Source organism: Gobio gobio, assembly GCF_949357685.1.
Source record: "Gobio gobio genome assembly, chromosome: 2".
NCBI classification, from domain to species: Eukaryota; Metazoa; Chordata; class Actinopteri; order Cypriniformes; family Gobionidae; genus Gobio; species Gobio gobio.
Window position 1 is genome coordinate 47,605,015 of NC_137098.1, and position 19,017 is coordinate 47,624,031.

At 40.3% G+C, this 19,017-nt stretch overlaps 1 protein-coding gene across 2 annotated transcripts in view; it reads right to left on the reverse strand.

The window, feature by feature from the left end:
• Positions 1-19,017, reverse strand: part of tjp1a (tight junction protein 1a) — a 140,542-nt gene that overhangs the window by 112,032 nt on the left and 9,493 nt on the right. For both annotated transcript variants that reach the window (XM_079809960.1, XM_079809959.1), the window contains exon 2: positions 11,031-11,193. In XM_079809960.1, the coding sequence (XP_079666086.1) occupies positions 11,031-11,193 (163 nt within the window). The remainder of the gene's footprint in view (positions 1-11,030; positions 11,194-19,017) is intronic.

The window sequence follows — 19,017 nt, forward strand, 5'->3', positions numbered from 1 at the left end:
AATCGGACTGAATCGTTCTAAACGGTTCGCGTCTCGACTCTCGAGTCAGCGCTGATCCATAATTTACTAAAGTTACTAACTTTCTGACATGAGTGACAGCCCCTCCGACTAGAAATACTGTAAACTAATAACCTTAAGTATATTCCAGTAACTACAACAGTTCACTGAACTGAGACATGCTGAGAACTGATGTGAAGTGAACTCAGGTCCATCCGTCTCTCTGGCAGCAGCTCGTGCGTCGTAGACCTCGTTAAACCACGCCCCCTCCGCTCATTTCAAATGCAAAGATGTCAGCCAATCACAACAGTGGGCGTTTTTACTGAAGTCTCACAGCAGACACGCCTCTTGAAACAGGGCAAACAGCAGTATGATGATCCAAGATGGCGGCGCGAGTAGTTCGCGAGGCTCTGGGTCTCTCCAGATTCTGCAATTTTGCGGTATTTTTCCTGCTCATCTCGGGTCTGTTCGTTCAGAATAGTTGTGCCTTAACATCGTACACCCGTGGTGAGATTTTGGATATTGGTTTGCGAATTTCCGACAGTTTTATGGACAATCTTCGACTCCTTCCTGAGATCGCTAGGACACCCGAGGCTATGCACTCTACCCGGCCGGGCGGAAGTGCTCGCAGGCGGCGCCGAGATCGTAAACAAAGGCGGGGAATACGCGGTGGTCTGAGAGCTAAGCTAAGGCTAAAGCTAAGGCTAACCCCACATCGGCTCTCTTTACCCAGTATTTTCCTTGCCAATGTACGGTCGCTAGTGAACAAAATGGAGGAGATTCGACTCAGCATCACACACAGCAAGAAACTTTTGAACTGTAACGTCCTAATCTTCACGGAAACCTGGCTAAACGGCGGAATACCGGACACCGCTATTGAGCTAGCGGGATGCCACACGCTCCGGGCGGATAGAACACTAGATGGCTCCGGTAAGACCAGAGGTGGTGGATTGTGCATTTACATTAACAAAGCCTGGTGCACAAACTCTGCTATTGTTGGGAGTCATTGTTCAGCTAACCTCGAGTTTCTCATGGTTAAATGTAGACCGTTTTATCTGCCGCGTGAGTTCACTTCCACCATTATAACTGCAGCCTATATTCCTCCGGATGCTGATGCCAAGCTTGCTATGAAAGAACTTCACGCAGCCATCAGTAAACAACAGACTGATCACCCGGAAGCTGCTTTTATTGTTGCAGGTGACTTTAATCATTCAAACTTAAAGTCAGTGCTACCCAAGTTTCACCAGCATGTTTCCTGCCACACCAAAGGAAACAAAACCTTAGACCATGTGTACACAAACATGGCTGGTGCTTACGTTGCGACACCCCTCCCCCACCTGGGACAGTCAGATCACCTTTCTTTGTTCCTCATCCCCAAATATGCACCCCTCATCAACCGTGTGAAGCCAGCAGTAAAGACCATCAAGGTGTGGCCTGCGGGGGTTGACTCCACACTCCAGGAAAGGTTTCTACACACAGACTGGAGTGTGTTTGCTTCTCAAGCCACCAGTGGCGCTCACACGGACATTGACTTCTACACCTCCTCTGTATTGGATCATATCAATACCACCATTGACAGTGTTACAACCCAGAAACAGATCACCACATACCCTAATCAGAAGCCTTGGATGAACAGGGAAGTTCGACTCCTGCTGAAGTCACGCAATACTGCCTTCAGATCAGGTGATGCACAAGCCTACAGTACATCCAGGGCAAACCTGAAGAGGGGGATCAAAAAGGCCAAGCACTGCTAGAAAGCTGAAGATAGAGGGTCACTTTTCCAACTCTGACCCTCGACGCATGTGGCAGGGCATCCAGGCCATCAGTAACTACAAACCCCCCCCACTCCACCCCCGCAGCCACTGATGTCAACTTCCTGAACGAGCTAAATCACTTTTATGCTCGCTTTGAAAGAGACAACAGAGAAACTGCCACCAAGCTCAAACCCTCAGCTGACCCACCAATCACACTCTCCACCACAGATGTCTGCAAGTCACTGAGCCGGATCAGCGCACACAAGGCTGCTGGACCAGACAACATCCCTGGTCGTGTTCTCAGGGCATGTGCGGAGCAGCTCGCTGGGGTTTTTACAGACATTTTCAACCTGTCTCTTGCCCAAGCAGCTGTACCTTCATGCTTTAAACGCACGTCCATTGTGCCAGTGCCGAAACACTCTAACCCGAGGTGCCCTAATGACTACCGCCCTGTAGCACTCACACCCATCGTCATGAAGTGCTTTGAGCGGCTGGTCCTGGAACACCTAAAAGACTCTCTACCATCCACATTGGACTCACACCAGTTTGCCTATCGCAGCAATAGGAGCACAGAGGATGCCGTTTCCATGGCACTGCACTCTGTGCTCACCCATTTGGACCATAAGAACACTTATGCACGCATGCTGTTTGTTGACTTCAGCTCAGCATTCAACACTGTCATCCCAACCAAGTTAATAGCCAAACTTGGAGACCTGGGCATCAATACCTCAATGTGCAACTGGATTTTGGACTTCCTAACTGACAGACCCCAGAATGTTCGTTCAGGATTCACCTGCTCCACATCCATCACACTCAACACTGGCGTACCACAGGGCTGTGTGCTAAGCCCGTTTCTCTACTCCCTCTTCACCGCCGACTGCAAGCCTGTGTATGGATCTAATTCTATCGTCAAGTTTGCGGACGACACTACGGTGATTGGTCTCATCAGCAACAACGATGAGACTGCCTACAGGGAGGAGATCCAGCACCTGGCCACATGGTGCGCTGATAATAACCTGCTCCTCAACACCACCAAAACGAAGGAGCTCATCGTGGACTTCAGGAAGGAGTCAAGAGGCACACACGACACCATCCACATCAATGGAATGGCTGTTGAACGTGTCTCCAGTTTCAAGTTCCTGGGGATCCACATCTCGGCGGACATGTCGTGGACGACCAACACCTCCAGCCTGGTCAAGAAGGCTCACCAGCGCCTCTTCTTCCTGAGGACACTGAGGAAGAATCAGCTCTCCTCGGCTATCCTGGTGAACTTCTATCGCTGCGCAATAGAAAGCATCCTGACCAACTGTGTGGCAGTATGGTATGGGAGCTGCTCTGTTGCGGAGCGCAAGGCACTGCAGCGGGTGGTGAAAACTGCCCAGCGCATCACAGGGACTCCACTGCCTGCCATCGAGCACATCCAGAGGAAACGCTGCCTGCATCGAGCTCGCAGCATCCTCAAGGACTCCTCTCACCCAGCCCACAGACTGTTTTCTCTCCTGCCCTCCGGCAGGCGTTTCAGGATCCACCGGACCAGGACCAGCAGACTAAAGAACAGTTTTTTCCCCAGAGCTGTCTCCTTACTGAACTCTAACCCCCGTTGATTCACTCCCCTCATATACTGATAACTCTCCTACCTCACATCCACCTTCACTTTGTTATTTGCACTACCGACTGTTTATCACAGTAACAACTGTTTACTTATTCATTTTGCACTACCACACCGTAACTGGATTATGCTCATTTGCACTGCCGACTGTTTACAGTACCTACTGTTTACATTTGTATTTTGCACTGTACTTCTAACTGTAATATGCAACCACTTTCCACTGCACTTTTACACTTTTTTCGGATAGCTTCTGTCCATAATTTATTGCACTACCTTAATCCACTGCCATATTCCTCATTTTAGCCTAACATATCATTGTATACCTCTATCTGTAAAATGTATATTATATTATATTCATAGTACATATCCACCTGTAAATTCTGTTTATAGTATTAACCATCTGTATATTATTCACCTGTAAATTCTGTTTATAGTAATAACCATCTCTCTATTTATAGATATATTTATATATACTCAGTACATATCCATGTCCTGCACTTATGCAAACGTTGTATATCCTGCACTTGCTGCTATTGCACTTCTGGTTAGACCTAAACTGCATTTCGTTGCCTTGTACTTGTACTTGTGTAATGACAATAAAGTTGAATCTAATCTAATCTAATCTATAGAAAAAAATGCCTTTTATTTATAAATTATGACATTTTATGATGTAAAAATCATACTAACAATATAAGTACACCTCAGGAAACATTATAAAATAATAGAAAAATGCCATGCCATTTTTTAAGCCATTTAACTGATTTTTATTCATGTCTAAAAAATAAAAATCTGCCACACTCATTCATTCTCAGCATGTCACATCTCAGCATGTGTAGCATATTCTGCATAATAATGCATAAGATGATTCAGGGATGTCATGATCATAAAATAGCATAATTTTCTCTTTTGGTGAAAAAAGCTTAGCATTGATCTTTATCTTCCAAATAAATACTCTCAGCTAGGCACGTGTGACATATTCCACATTCCATCATTAACTTTATGATCGGTCATCTGTAGTTATTCACTTGAGCAGACCTGGATTAGAGGCCAGACAAGCTTTAAATTTCCCTGGCCATCAGCCCCATCTACATCCTTCACATCAATAATGAATTAACTTATGTGAACTGGAATGAGACCATTTCTAAATTTAGCTACTATACAGTCTCCTCACGTACAGGCTACCAGCTGTCACTTTAGGGTTGCCCCTCTATCAGGATACTCACACACGTGTACAAATACACACAGGCGCAAACTCTCTTGGTCGATGCTGCAATTACATGTCAACAGGGAAAAAATCACTCCAACAAAAGCGGTGGCAGTTGCCGAAGCTCAGGGGAGGAGAGGTTAATTACTCCACAAATGGCTAAAGCAAATGACTAAAGACTACATCAAGCACCTAGGCATCCCTAAGAGAATAGACAGAGTGGCCATCTGGATAAAGTAATCCCATGTACAGGTGTGGGTACGTCCTTTTTATGGGGCCTGCTGCCACCCGCCTTTCATCTTAGAGCTTTAAAGGTGCAGTGTGTGTCGTATTTTTGAGGATCTATTGACAGAAATGCAATATATATACATAACTATGTTTTCAGTGGTATATAAAGACCTTACATAATGAACCGTTATGTTTTTATTACCATAGAATGAGCCATTTCTATCTACATACACCGCGGGTCCCCTTACAGTGAAGTCACCATTTTGCGCTGTCATGATTCTACAGTAGCCCTAAACGGACAAACTTCTCAACAGAGTGCTAGTCACTCTCTGCTCTCTCAGACGAAAATTCTTTTGTCCCGTGTCGGCCCCCGTAGCTTCTCTACGTGCGTCGAAAGGGAGGAGTGAGCGGTGCGTGATTGCAATTCTCAACCTCACCGATAGATGCCACTAAAATTGACACACTAAACCTTTAAATATCTTACAAATCTGTGCTTGTGTGATCTCTCTTTGTGTACTGAAGGCAGTGGCTACAGTAAGGCATTTGAGGTCATTTTACTCAGAATCCTCCCTTTACCAGGCATTAAAAATCTATCTATCCATCCCTACTAATCTACCATTTATCCACTTATGTATCTACCCCATCTATCTACATACTGTCCATTTTATCTACCTACCACCAACCCCATCTATCTACCAGTGTACCCATCCATCAACCTACCGAATTATATGTCAACTATCTATCTACTTCCCTACCTATCAGCCCCTCGATCTACTTACCCACCTATCTACCTGTCTGTCTACCATCTATCTGTATGTCTATCTATCTATCCCTACCTACCTACGACTATAAACATTTAAAATTCAGATCTTTGTTGACATACTTTAAAACTTTTTTAAAAAATGTCTTGATAAACTTTGCTTTTCTAGTTAAAAATACATAAAAGTACACAAATCTGCATACTGTTTGCTACCTCAATTAAATTTCAGAAACTGGAAAGGCATTCTTAGTTCAATTCTGAATGGTGCCTGGCTGATACCGTTTAAGTTAGTGTGCGAGTGTCTATTTTTCTGTTGTAGAGATAAAAAAGTAATGGAGTCATAAATATGATCTAAAACTAACGTCTGTGTCGCAGCTCTTTTAAAACACAATATTACAGTGCATTAGGGACACATTAGGCCAACGCTGGATTTCCGAAACCGGCGGGACCTCCCTCCCCCTACACAACTCTCTTTTGTAAGTGCACATGCGATGACCAGGGCCAGGCAAGCGGCTTTAAGCTCACCGCAGATTCACGGGGATATCATGGTTTTTAGGGCTAGAATCAAGCGGCTTACCCGTTTAATTTGTGAGATTACTCTTCTAATTTCTCACTAAAACAAACCACTCAGCTCTGACATATGGAATGTTTTAAAGTTTTTCTGTGTGAAACCCTTCTCAGGTCTCATTGAACAACTGTCTTAGGCTCTGGGTCACATGACACTTTTACTGGCAGCTCGATTTAACTCATCTGTTAATGGTGTAGGATCTCGCACATCTACACACACATGCAAATACAGCATGTTCACAAACACATACACACAGGCATATGCCTCTGGTGATTAATAGCATCACTCCTCCACATCTCTGACGTCAGCAAGTTCTGCACATGCTCACGTGACCCACACTTTTGTTTTGCACACCACATGATCAAAGAGGTAATCTGATATCATCTGGCAGTGGGGAATATGAATGGGGACATGCCACCTACTGTGCTGCTGTCTGTCAGCCTATGCTTCGGGGCTAAAGCGTGTAAAAGTAAATCTGTCCAATGCATTTTTCTTTGCTGCCTAATAAAATTTAAACAGCCTAATGTGACACTCTGGGTCCTCAGGACTGTTATTCTTGGTGTCTGTAAATCCAATAGCATCATGATATCGTCTCTGCCAGTAAAGGAAGATATAGAAGACAGTGAATACACAAAAATCGGAATATATTTTACGTTATTTAGTAGTAAAATGCAGGGCTACAAATGAACTCCACTCCACTGTAGTGTCTATTGTTGTCTTGGATCAATAAGAAGGTCTTAAGGTAAACAGACTAATCATTACTAATTGCTGTGCACACAGTGCTGGTCTAATGCCGAATAAAAACTGAACAATTCATGAGATTTGATGCCATGCAGACCTGATGGACTGGTGCAAGATAGAGTCAGTGAGCTGGTGGCCCGTTAATGGTGGCGAGGTCAGTACGTTTATGTCCAGAAGCTATTTTCCCCGCTGCTCCATTTAATTTAGACATGCAGCCGTAAATTATAGAACAATGCTGTGCTTTGTTACGCTGTGAGTAAAAATAGAGTGTTTTGATACACGTGAACATCTCAAATTGAATAAAATAACGAGACTCTTGTGTTAAGTACATCTCAGGAGGGAAGAAGAAGAAAAAATTTCCATCTACATCTATATTTCACAGCACCTCGGGACACAGAAACAGTGAGTACACTGACAACACAGTCATGATCAAACACTTATTTTCAGGTTAGGATGGATTATTTTAAGATTGCTTTAGAAATAGTTTGCCCAAAAATAAATGTTCTGCCTTTATTTATTTACCCCTGTGTTGTTCCAAATTGTGTGACTTTCTATTTTCTGAAACACACATAGGGAGAAATATATATATAAAGAATGCCACTGGTGACTTTTTCCATATGATTACAAAGGCTTTCAAGCTTCAAAAAGCATACAAAAGCATCCTAAAAGTTTTCTGAAGCGATATGACAACTTTGTGTGAGGAACATTATTCTCTGAATCCTAAACAGAAATTCCTTTCTCTATTTAGTATGTTCATGAAAGTTCATGATCCAGTTCACAAGTCGGACTGATTCTGTTCTTAAAGGGGTCATATAATGCCATTTTTGTACAAGTTAATATGATTCTTTAGTGTCTAAATGAAAAGTTTGGAATATACTTTAATTAAAAATTTTCATTAGTATTCTAAGAAAACACTAATTTTACCTGGTCAAAAACAGCTCTATTTTCAGCAAGCCATTTCAGTGCATGTGACTTTAAATGATAATGAGCTTCGCTCACCCCGCCCCCTCTGTTCTGTGGAACACGTGGAGTGTTGCCTTGACAACAGTTGAGGGTATATTTTCGAGAAATAATGGCATGGGAGTCTCTGAGGACACATCTGAGCGACCGTATCAATTTGAACCGGAGTCGGACCAGGAACAAGATGACAAACCCAACGCAGTTCGAACAGGACGTTTCTGAATGGTTGGTTAACGTAATGTCACTTTGATCTATCTTTGTACTGGCAGGGTAGCGTAGTGAGATACGAATGCTATGTGTTTACTGATGCATACGTTAGTTCATTGACAGATTGATGTTATGTTATAAGATTTTTTTTTTTGACATTACTTCTTAATCAGTAACAGACACCGTTATAAATCTACAAAAGTAAGCTTAGTGTAGTGTTACCACGTTAACTTTATCACCAGCGTACACAGTTTGTAATAACACAACCATAACGCGTTGTTCATTATAAACGTGGGATTATGAATTATATTGAGAACGTCATACATAGAAAGCATGCCGTAGTGTAACTTACCCTGTAAACTTTAGCCTCATTCATCGTGAAGCGTGCAAGCGATTTGCAAAGATTAATATAAAGGTTAAAGGTCCTGTTCTTCGTGATCCCATTTTTCAAACTTTAGTTAGTGTGTAATGTTGCTGTTAGAGCATAGATAATACCTGTAAAATTATAAAGCTCAAAGTTCAATGCCAAGCAAGATATTTTATTTGACAAAAGTTCCCTTTCAAAGCCTACAGCGAACGGCCGGTTTGGACTACATCCATGTACATCCTGCTTTAATTACGTCAGTAGAACAGTTTGTTGAATAACCTCCGCCCACAAGAATACGCGAAAAAGGGGGCGTGGTCTTGTTGCTCCCTCGTGGAGAAGAGGAAGTGTTGCGTTCGGTTCGGTTGCGTTGCGTTTGTCGCCATGTCGTTCAGACGCTGTTATTTTCATCCCGGAGTCAAATCACCTTTGTTTGGCCTTCAGGGGCTGTAGTTTGAGCACGTTCATCTCCCCGTTATGGTAAGAGGCGTGACCTTTCCGGGCAACGTGCCCTAAGCTGCTGTGGAATCACAACACGGGAACCGCTGGCACAATCAGAACTCGTTACGTATTTCTGAAGGAGGGACTTCATAGAACGAGGAAATTCTCAGGCCGTTTTGAGGACAGTGAAAACAGCAATATACAGATAAGTAAATTGTGTGAAAAATACTGTGTTTTTTTACACATGAAACATGAACACATGTTATATTGCACACTGTAAACACAATCCAAGCTTAAAAAAAACACGAAAACGGGACCTTTAATAAAACGTTACACTCACTTCTTCTGGAGGTGCAGCAGGAACACGAATAGTTGGTAGCGATCCTTTTTTCAAGAGTAGCTTCTTAGCAAAACCTGCTTCATATTGAGCCTCGTTTATAAAGCAGTCTGCTGAGAAATGATTCGCGCAAACATGAAAGCATTGACGTTGATCGGGGGGAATATTCCCTTCGAAAACAAAACTCAGCCACTTCGTCTTCAGCAGTTCGGATTTAGGAACATCAAAATGACTGCTGTGTTCGTTATTACACCCAAGAACAGATCACCATAATCACTTAGACGCCATTCTGCTCCAGTGTATCAACAATGGCAGACTGATAACAGCTCCCTCAGGGCGGGTCTGTGTTGAAACGCTGCTGTCAATCAACAATCGTGGGAGGGGCGTACACCGTGTGACGGTAGGAAAATATATAAAGAGATTTTAAAAAAAATGTTTTATCATTATAGGATGGTTGTGTACAGGCACTGCCAACACACATTTCCGTACAATCAACTTGTAAAAGTGCATGTACCATTATATGACCCCTTTAAAGGGTTAGTTCACCCAAAAATGAAAATTCTGTCATTAATTACTTACCCTCATGTCGTTCGACACCCGTCAGACCTCCGTTCATCTTCGGAACAGAAATTAAGATATTTTAGTTGAAATCTGATGGCTCTGAATGTCCTCCATTGACACAATGGCACCGTTCACTCTCAAGACCCTTAAAAGGTACTAAAGACGTTGTTACAAAGTCCATCTCACTACAGTGGTTCTAAAATAACTTTATGAATCGGCGACAATAGTTTTTGTGCGCAAAAAAACCCTAAATAACGACTTATATAGTGATGACGATTTCAAAACAAAGCATCATGAAGCTTCGAAGCGTTATGAATCACTGAGACGAATGATGATTCGGATCGAGTGTCAAACCGCCAAACTGCTGAAATTTGCCGATTCAAACCGCTGAATCGACTCAGTGATTCATAACGCTTCGAAGCTTCATGATGCTTTGTTTTGAAATCGTCATCACTATATAAGTCGTTATTTAGGGTTTTTTTGCGCACAAAAACTATTGTCGCCGATTCATAAAGTTATTTTAGAACCACTGTAGTGAGATGGACTGTGTAACAACGTCTTTAGTACCTTTTAAGGGTCTTGAGAGTGAACGGTGCCATTGAGCCAATGGAGGACTTTCAGAGCCATCAGATTTCAACTAAAATATCTTAATTTCTGTTCCGAAGATGAACGGAGGTCTGACGGGTGTCGAACGACATGAGGGTAAGTAATTAATGACAGAATTTTCATTTTTGGGTGAACTAACCCTTTAAGTTCAGCTCGCTGACTTGATCTATTCACAGCTGTTTACGGCCCACGTGGAGGGGAGGAGTATCAACAAATAACTACTTAAATTTCAGTCTGTATGTCACCCAAAGCTTTTGTATAACTTCAGAAGACACGAACTCTGGGAACTATAGTCATATGTACCACATGATTTAAATTTTAATGGTGCTTTTTTAGTTTGAAGGCCTCGGTTCCCATTCTTTGTAATTGTATTTTGTGTTCCTCAGAAGAAATAAAGTAATTCAGGTTTAGAACGACATGAGGGTGTGTAAATGATTTGCAATCATTTGCAAAATGTTCACTTTTGGATTAACTGTTACTTTAAGTGTCACTTACATTTAAAGGAAATACAGTGTTATCTCAAGACAGATTTGGTTATGGTAGCATTAGGTGTCAAGATTACATTTGAATTTGGTTTACAGTAAACCACTTATTTAGCACTTTCTCAGCACAGGCACAATAAGAGTTTCCACTCAGCCTGTGAAAAACAAGCGATTGAATGACATCATCTCTGCATGCACTGTATGGACTCACATTGCAGTCCAGTAGATCTATGCTGTCCAGGCTCTTGCTTCTGTGGATGCGGCCCTTGATCCTGCGCAGTGATGGTTTGGCCTGACTCGCAGCCGCAGCAGGTGCCGTCGCAGCAGAGGCAGCAGCAGAAGCAGCAGCAGGGGCATCTGAACCAGGTGGCACCCTGCAGCGGACAGACATTAGCACATAATCATACGGCATGCGGTAAAATACATTTATAATGTTACAAAATATATATCATTATTTTTCAAATAAAGACAATATTCAAATATTTTTCTATTCATGAAAATTTTCACTGCAATTTTTAACATTGATAATAACAATGTTTCTTGAGCATCAAATCAACATATTAGAATGATTTCTGAAGGATCATGTGACCGAAAATAGCCATCATATTGAAATAATATTTCACAATGTTACTGTTTTTGATAAATGCAAATAAATGCAGCCTTGGTGAGCATAAGAAACGTATTTCAACTTGTAAATGGTAGTGTGCATTTTATCAGTTCATGCATTCCAAAGGAATCAAATCCAGGACTTTAGCGTTGCTAGTCTAATGTCTACTAGTCTACTAATGTTTGAGCTACTGTACAGGAATGCCTTCCTAACTGCAAGTTATATAGTAAAGTCATAAGATTTCACAGGGTAAATTAAGGACATCTTCTGCAATTTTTTGGATGGTGCAAGAACTGTACACATCAGAGCTTAGGTGTCATCACTAGTCCCTGATTACCCTAATTCGCCCAACTAAAAGCAAAGCTTATCATAAAAGATTCTTACGTAACTCTATTCTCACCACAAGGATAGATTGACTGTTTTTTAAACTCTTTATAAGACTCTACTCTGTATAATGTGCACGCATCAAAGATTTGAGAAACGTTTCTCCCACTCACACCCATATGGATCGCTCTTCTCTCACAGGAGGTGTCTGCTAGCGTGAATTAGTGCAAGGAGCAATTAAACCCTCGGGACATATTGCTCATGATAGCTTTAATACTCCCATAAAAATCGCTGTCTCCATAATTAGTGTAGCTTTCTGAGGCAAGCATCACTATACTATTGCTCATACTTAATGTAAGGGATTTAAACAACCCCTGACCCTATGTATTCCATTTTGGTGCGTAAGAGCATCGTGCTAAGGACATGAATGATACCCCAAAGTATGTGTCATTTCAATAAGGGCGTGTGCTATTACTTTTCTAAGTGATCAGACTTACGATCACAATCTATATCTATTTTAGAGAACAAAATATCATAGAAAAAGAGAGTACCAGTTCTCTCTCCCACTCTTTCTCTCTTTGGGCCAAAATCCATAGAGCTACTGTAAGCAGGCAATCCAGGGGGAAAAGCTGGAGGGAGATTTGTTTTAGTCCTGTCATTGGCTGATTTATGTAACCCCTGCGGCCTTTAGGAATGGGTATCACCTTCCAGTTTGATTTTCCTACTGCTGTCTCTTGTCAAACTGAAAAGAACAAGAGAGTCTAAAGTGCACACACACAGTGAGAACAGGAGAATATCATCATGAAATCCTTAAATCTTCTCCACAGTAAATAAAGCATTGAGGATGCGCGTTGTACAGGAGTCTATGGATGCCTTGCAGTAAAATAAAGACAAATATTTGCTTGAAATGCATCTGATTCATGAGCATCTGATTTGCTTTTCTCTATTTGATGACATAAATTAGTTTAAAAAATAAATAAAATAATTAAAATATATATATATTAACTATTACAGCATAACAATAATATTGCATAGTTTTGTTCAGTTGTTCACAAAAATAGCTTCACCATTATTTCAATACAATAAAAATATATAACAAAATGTGTCAAACATTGTTATTCCTGTTTAACTGGGTTTTGAACGGAAAAAGCTAAACCCAAAAAATAAGCTCCAGCAATTGTGAGTTTTCACGATCTATCTTCTCTATAGTTAGCTTCTTTTCCCAAAGGACACGCAGGCTGAGTGGCAGAGGCCCTGCTGTCCGTTTCCTCTCATTTTTACATGGTGGTCTGGCTGATACACGTGCTCTCTCGCTCCCTGGCAAAGCACACTCAACAATTCATTCCCCAAACCGGAGAGCAGTCTGGCCAAAGTGAGAGCCTTGGATCCCATTTGCTGCTGTGAATCCCTCTGATTGGCAGGCACAGCACCAGAGCTGGGCTTCTCTCCTGTGACCTCCACACTGCCCACGATCCCTAGAGGATTTGCGCTAAACCCAAGAGCACCGCATTCAATCTGGACCAGCTTCTGTTGCCACCAAGCTCACTCTCTCTCTCTCTCTCTCTCTCTCTCTCTCTCTCTCTCACACACACACACAGATACACTTTCTCTGTCATTCTGGGGACTCATTCACACACTGCACTAAGCAGAAGCTTAAACCTTCTGCAGTACAAGAGTGAAAGAATTGATCTACAATAATTCATAATGGACTCACATGCAGTAACACAAGCCAGGGCCGTGCACAGGGGGGTGGCCCGGTGTCTAGAGCCACTGCCCCTCTGCCCTCATCAGCTGAGGTGCCCCCTCACCACCTATTCCTGCTAAAAGTGTTCTGTTTTCCCTCCGCTAAAGATCCACCGATTCCGTAAATCCACTCCGTGTTTTCCTGATCACTCCCCAGCTTCACTCCATCTGGAAAGCGGAGACGACAGTTCCAGAATGTCGTCGCATTAACAGTATGCTTTACAATCCGCAGAATTATTTATTTGGTAGTTTTTTTTTGTATTTCTGTAGGTAATGTTTTCCTCCTGGTCTTCTAATAGTGCTAACAACTTGTACAAAATCCAACAACATGCCACTAGGGGCCTTCTGTGCCAAATATGGCTGGTTCATCTTACCCCAAGGGTGTCCCATGTGTTCCCCAGGTAAGTGCACATGGGCGAACTGGGCACGTGAGCATCAGAACCGGACCACGGAGCAATGGAATCTGATGAATTTCGTTTTTTTACGAAATCCCTCATTAACAAATAGACATAAAAACATTGCTATTCAACACAATACAATGTCATAGATCACTAATTTCGAAAGACACAGAATTAGATCAAAACTGTTTTGATTGACTAAATCTCACAAATGTTGATATTCAGATGAAATTACAAAATTAAAAATAGCATAGCCATTCATCAAAAGTGCTGAGATGAGATTTTGTGTCATCTATGACAGGAGAAAAAATTAGGGCTCAGAGAGTGAGGGAGAACCCATTGAGCATCAGCCAAATCAGAGAGTTACAGGCTGCCAGTAAAGGAATAGTAAGAGTAAGAAGGATAATTTGTATTAACAAGCACCCTGTCTTCGCCCCCCAACCCCACCCCAGTGCCCCTTTTTTTGGTTTGGGCCACTGCCCTCAGAATGTCTGTGCACGGCCCTGCATAACACCATGTGTACACCAGACATGAGCAGTGCAATGTGATGAGACAAAAGCAAATAGAACCCATTAAAATCAGTGACACGACGCCACAAATTCCTGACAGTAAACTGATGGCCCGTTCTACTTCTGACGCGTTCTACTTTTACTCCTGACATGAAGAACAAATGGATTTGCATTGGTCGCTTTGTTGCGTCCAGTATGGACGGCTTCTTCTGATCTGGTGTAGACACGGTGAAACTGTTTAGAAATATAGATAAAAATATATAAAAATATAGCATTGAAAATGTTTGTTAATATATATATAGAAATATATTTATTTTAGCTTGTGTACAATGACATACAAAGCTAAACATTTCATTTTGTAAACATTTCACGTTTACTATTTTCCACACAGCATAAAGAGTTCTGTATTGTATATACCTGAAGATATGTATACTGATCAGTAGGGGTGATCACTGATCACTGTATAGACGCTTCAGTTCAAGCGGCAGCATGGCGCACGAGTGAACGTGATCATCTCTTCATAGTCAAAGAATAGACATGAATTAACATCTAAATGTAAGTTGCGGATCCATTACAACTTACTAAAACGCTCAGTGTTTCAATGATGGAAAGACGTCAATAAAACAGCTTGTAAACAATGTCAAATAGCATTACATTTACCTCAGAAGTCATTCAGTGTTCACAGCTGGTTAGTTAACAAGAAAATTTACTCTTTCACTAAATATATGCACTATATTAGCCTATATATTAATTATATTCTACTTGACCTGTTAGTGATGGCTTGATTATTTCATGTATGTTTAAATAAACCTGTCATGAAAATGACAGCCACTGTCTATAAATGATTTTATTTCAACAACGAATTGGAGTAAAAACATAATTTTATAATTAGATTTAGAAGTTAATGCAAAAACTGCCTTATGTGAAGTTTACATGTTTGCGTACAATGTGTGATTTGAGTGTTGATTTATATCTAGAAATAAATAGCAACTGAATTTAGGCTAATAGTTTGGGCTCTGTTGTTAACCTTTAATATTATAGTAATGTGCAAGTAAGGGCTCCCTATATATTTTACAGCAATATCTTTAAGAAACTTGTAGTTAAATTTAATTCATTTAAGGACAGACAAAATTTGTTAAACCACTGTTTAATAAAAAATAAATACAAAGCAATTTCATATTTAGTTTTCTCTCCTCTGCTGTACCGAACCCATACCGAACTGTGACTTCAAAACCGAGGTACGTACCGAACCGTCAGTTTTGTTTACTGTTACACCACAACCGATCAGGCATTCTTAATATTGTGTTGCCAGCTGTGACCCGTCGAGGCATGGACTCCACTAGACCCCTGAAGGGTCTGATGAATCACGTTTTCTTTTACTTCATATGGATGGCTGTGTAAAGTAAAGTTTCACATGGCAAGAAACACATGGCACCAGGATGCACTATGGGGAGAAGGCAAGCCGGCAGAGGCAGTGTGATGCTTTGGGCAATGTTCTGCTGGGAAACCTTGGGTCCTGCCATCCATGTGGATGTTACTTTGACACGTACCACCAACCTAAGCATTTTTGCAGACCATGTACACCCTATCATGGAAACGGTATTCCCTGGTGGCTGTGGCCTCTTTCAGCAGGATAATGCACCCTGCCACAAAGCAAAAATGGTTCAGGAATGATTTAGGGAGCACAACAACGAGTTTGAGGTTGACTTGGACTCCAAATTCCCCAGGTCTCAATCCAATCGAGCATCTGTGGGATGTGCTGGACAAACAAGTCCAATCCATGGAGGCCCCACCTCGCAACTTACAGGACTTAAAGGATCTGCTGCTAACATCTTGGTGCCAGATACCACAGCACACCTTCAGGGGTCTAGTGGAGTCCATGCCTCGACGTCAGCAAAAGGGGGACCAACACAATATTAGGTCATAATGTTATGCCTGATCGGTGTGTATATATATATTCATATATATATGAATATATATATTTATGTTCATATATATATATATATTGTTTTTTTTTTGTTTTGTTTTTTTTAATTTATTAGATTTTGGAAATACTTGGGGGTCCCCGGCATTAAAAAATTCAAAAAATAATTTTTCAATCAAGTTGAACAAAATCTTAGATTGCCATGGAAGAGGAAACTTTTATTGCTTGTTGCTTTATCAAGTCTGGTTAGAACAAGGTGCAAAGTGAAACAAGGCCAGAGAGAAAACCCCAAACAGGAGTAGAGTTGGGTAGAAATACATAATAAAATGCTGAGCATTTATCACACTCTTTGGGGCTCTAACATTATGGTGCAAAGTGAAAAATGTCTAAGCGGCAGCTGCTGAAGTGTAATTTCCTTGGCCCTTAAGAGTAATGCACTAAAATATTAAGCAGTCTGCCCTGTTTATCCACCCCTCTCAACTTCACAACAGACAGAGCATTTGCTTCAAAAGGAAAAACACTCCTCACGACGACTCTAAGAGGTGAGCTTCATGAATGTTACATGAAGTCTTGCCTAGAAATAGCAATTCTTCCAGCTCAGTGTGAGTATTTTAAGAGGTCACTGGCACTGGGATATCTGGCAAACACTGATTACTGTATACATATATTATATTACTCTCTCTCTCTCACATATATATAAATATATATAGTAAATAAATAAATATATATATATATAAATTAATTAAAATTAGATAATTTTTATAATTAAAATAATAAATACAAAATAATATATTATTTAATATCAGGGATGCCACAATTCTCAATATAATATTGAACCGTTCGGTACGGCATTCACGGTTCAATACACGCTTGTGAATTGCGGTTTTTCGATTTTGCATTGAATTAATAATTTTTCTACATATTCTATAATTTGCCTCCATCCCAATACTGAACAACGCAACATACATTCACATCACACGTTAGTGGTAGAGTTATACTCATGGAACACTAGATATTCACAATCAAGAAAGTTCATTATTTGCATGCGTTTTAAAGCCTTGCCGGCGGTGTCAAATACACACAAGGTTAACATAAACACAGTCGGTTATGTCTAAAGTGAAAGTAAAATCGGCGTGTGTCTGTATATTAGATGCATGGATGTCTTAAATTGACAGCAGTGCAGTAGTGAACACGCTGTCCTTAAAGGGACAGTTCACCTCTAAAATTGTCATTATTTACTCACTCTAATATTGTTCCAAACGTGTATTCATTTCTCGATGACAGAATTTTCATTTTTGAATAAACTATCCCTTTAATGTTAATACAACAACAAAAGACAAAGAGAAAATCACTCACTGCTCTTGACTGAAAAACTAATACAGTATAGCTTTAATAAGAATCAATGTATATTTTATAGTGAAGTCTATGTAGTGTTTTATTTTTACATTTATTACATATATTTATTTTATATTTTACAATACACTAGGAATGTGATCAAGGTTTTTTTTAAAGTAAAGTTGTAAGTTTAAGTAAGGGTTTTCAGTTCTTTTAAGTAAAATAAAGAAAGAGTATTGCAATAAAAAAAAAAATTCTCCTTAACCTCTATATATATATATATATTAAATAATAAATAAATTTATTTTTAAATTATATTATTTAATTAAATAAATAGTACATTCATTTGTTAAATGTGTAATTTTTATATTAACACAAATATATTTAATGTATAATATATTTCAAGACACTTTTTTACTAGATTTAATATCATATAGATACTATTAATAATCTTATGAAAAGTTTAACATATTATTAATATCTTAATCGTATAGTTAAATATGTAATCATTTATTAATTCATTAATATTTGTTTACTTTTAGTAAATTTATCAGTTTATCATTCTATTTCCGAATTTCCGAATGAATCAACACAGGACGCTTACATGTTATGAGATGAAACTAAATCTGACTGGCTCATCGTCAATATCAATATATTGATACAGAATCACATTTATAGTCATTTGTAAATGTTTAAAATAGACCACTGCCCAGGATGTGCGTTAACTCATGTCATGCGGAACATGCTCCAACAGAGGCCATGGGTTGGTGTGAGGGTTCAGCGTAAACAGATAGCATAGCAAGGCCACGCTGCATGACATTGCATGGTCGGAAGAGCAGAGACCTTGCACGATGTAGATCCATTACTCAGTTCAGTGATTGTGACACCTTGTTAGGATATATTCATTCAATAGGATGATGCCAAGGTGAGGGCAAGGAGCTTTGATGTATTCGTATCAGAACAGCACATGATGCACACAGCACCTGATATGAGCGAATACAAGACGGCACTTGGGTGTGTGCTGGTTGCGAGCTGGGAAAATTGTGGCTAAACTGCATGACTAAGGGGCCGTTTACACGACACAATTTTCAACTATAGAATGGAAAACTTTTTTTTACGTTTTGGCCATTTATTTACACGACAACAGAATTTTGGAGGCCTGAAAACACAAACTTTTGAAAATGGAATTCAAAGTGCAAGTGTTTTTTAAAAAAAAAAAAAAAACAATACTGTTATCGTCTCTGTGTAAACTACAAAAACACGAATTTATGAAAACAGTGAGATCATGCAAATGCATATTACGTGTTCAGTCTATAGGCGCATATTTTTTTAACAGCGTTTTTAGTCATTTTCACTGA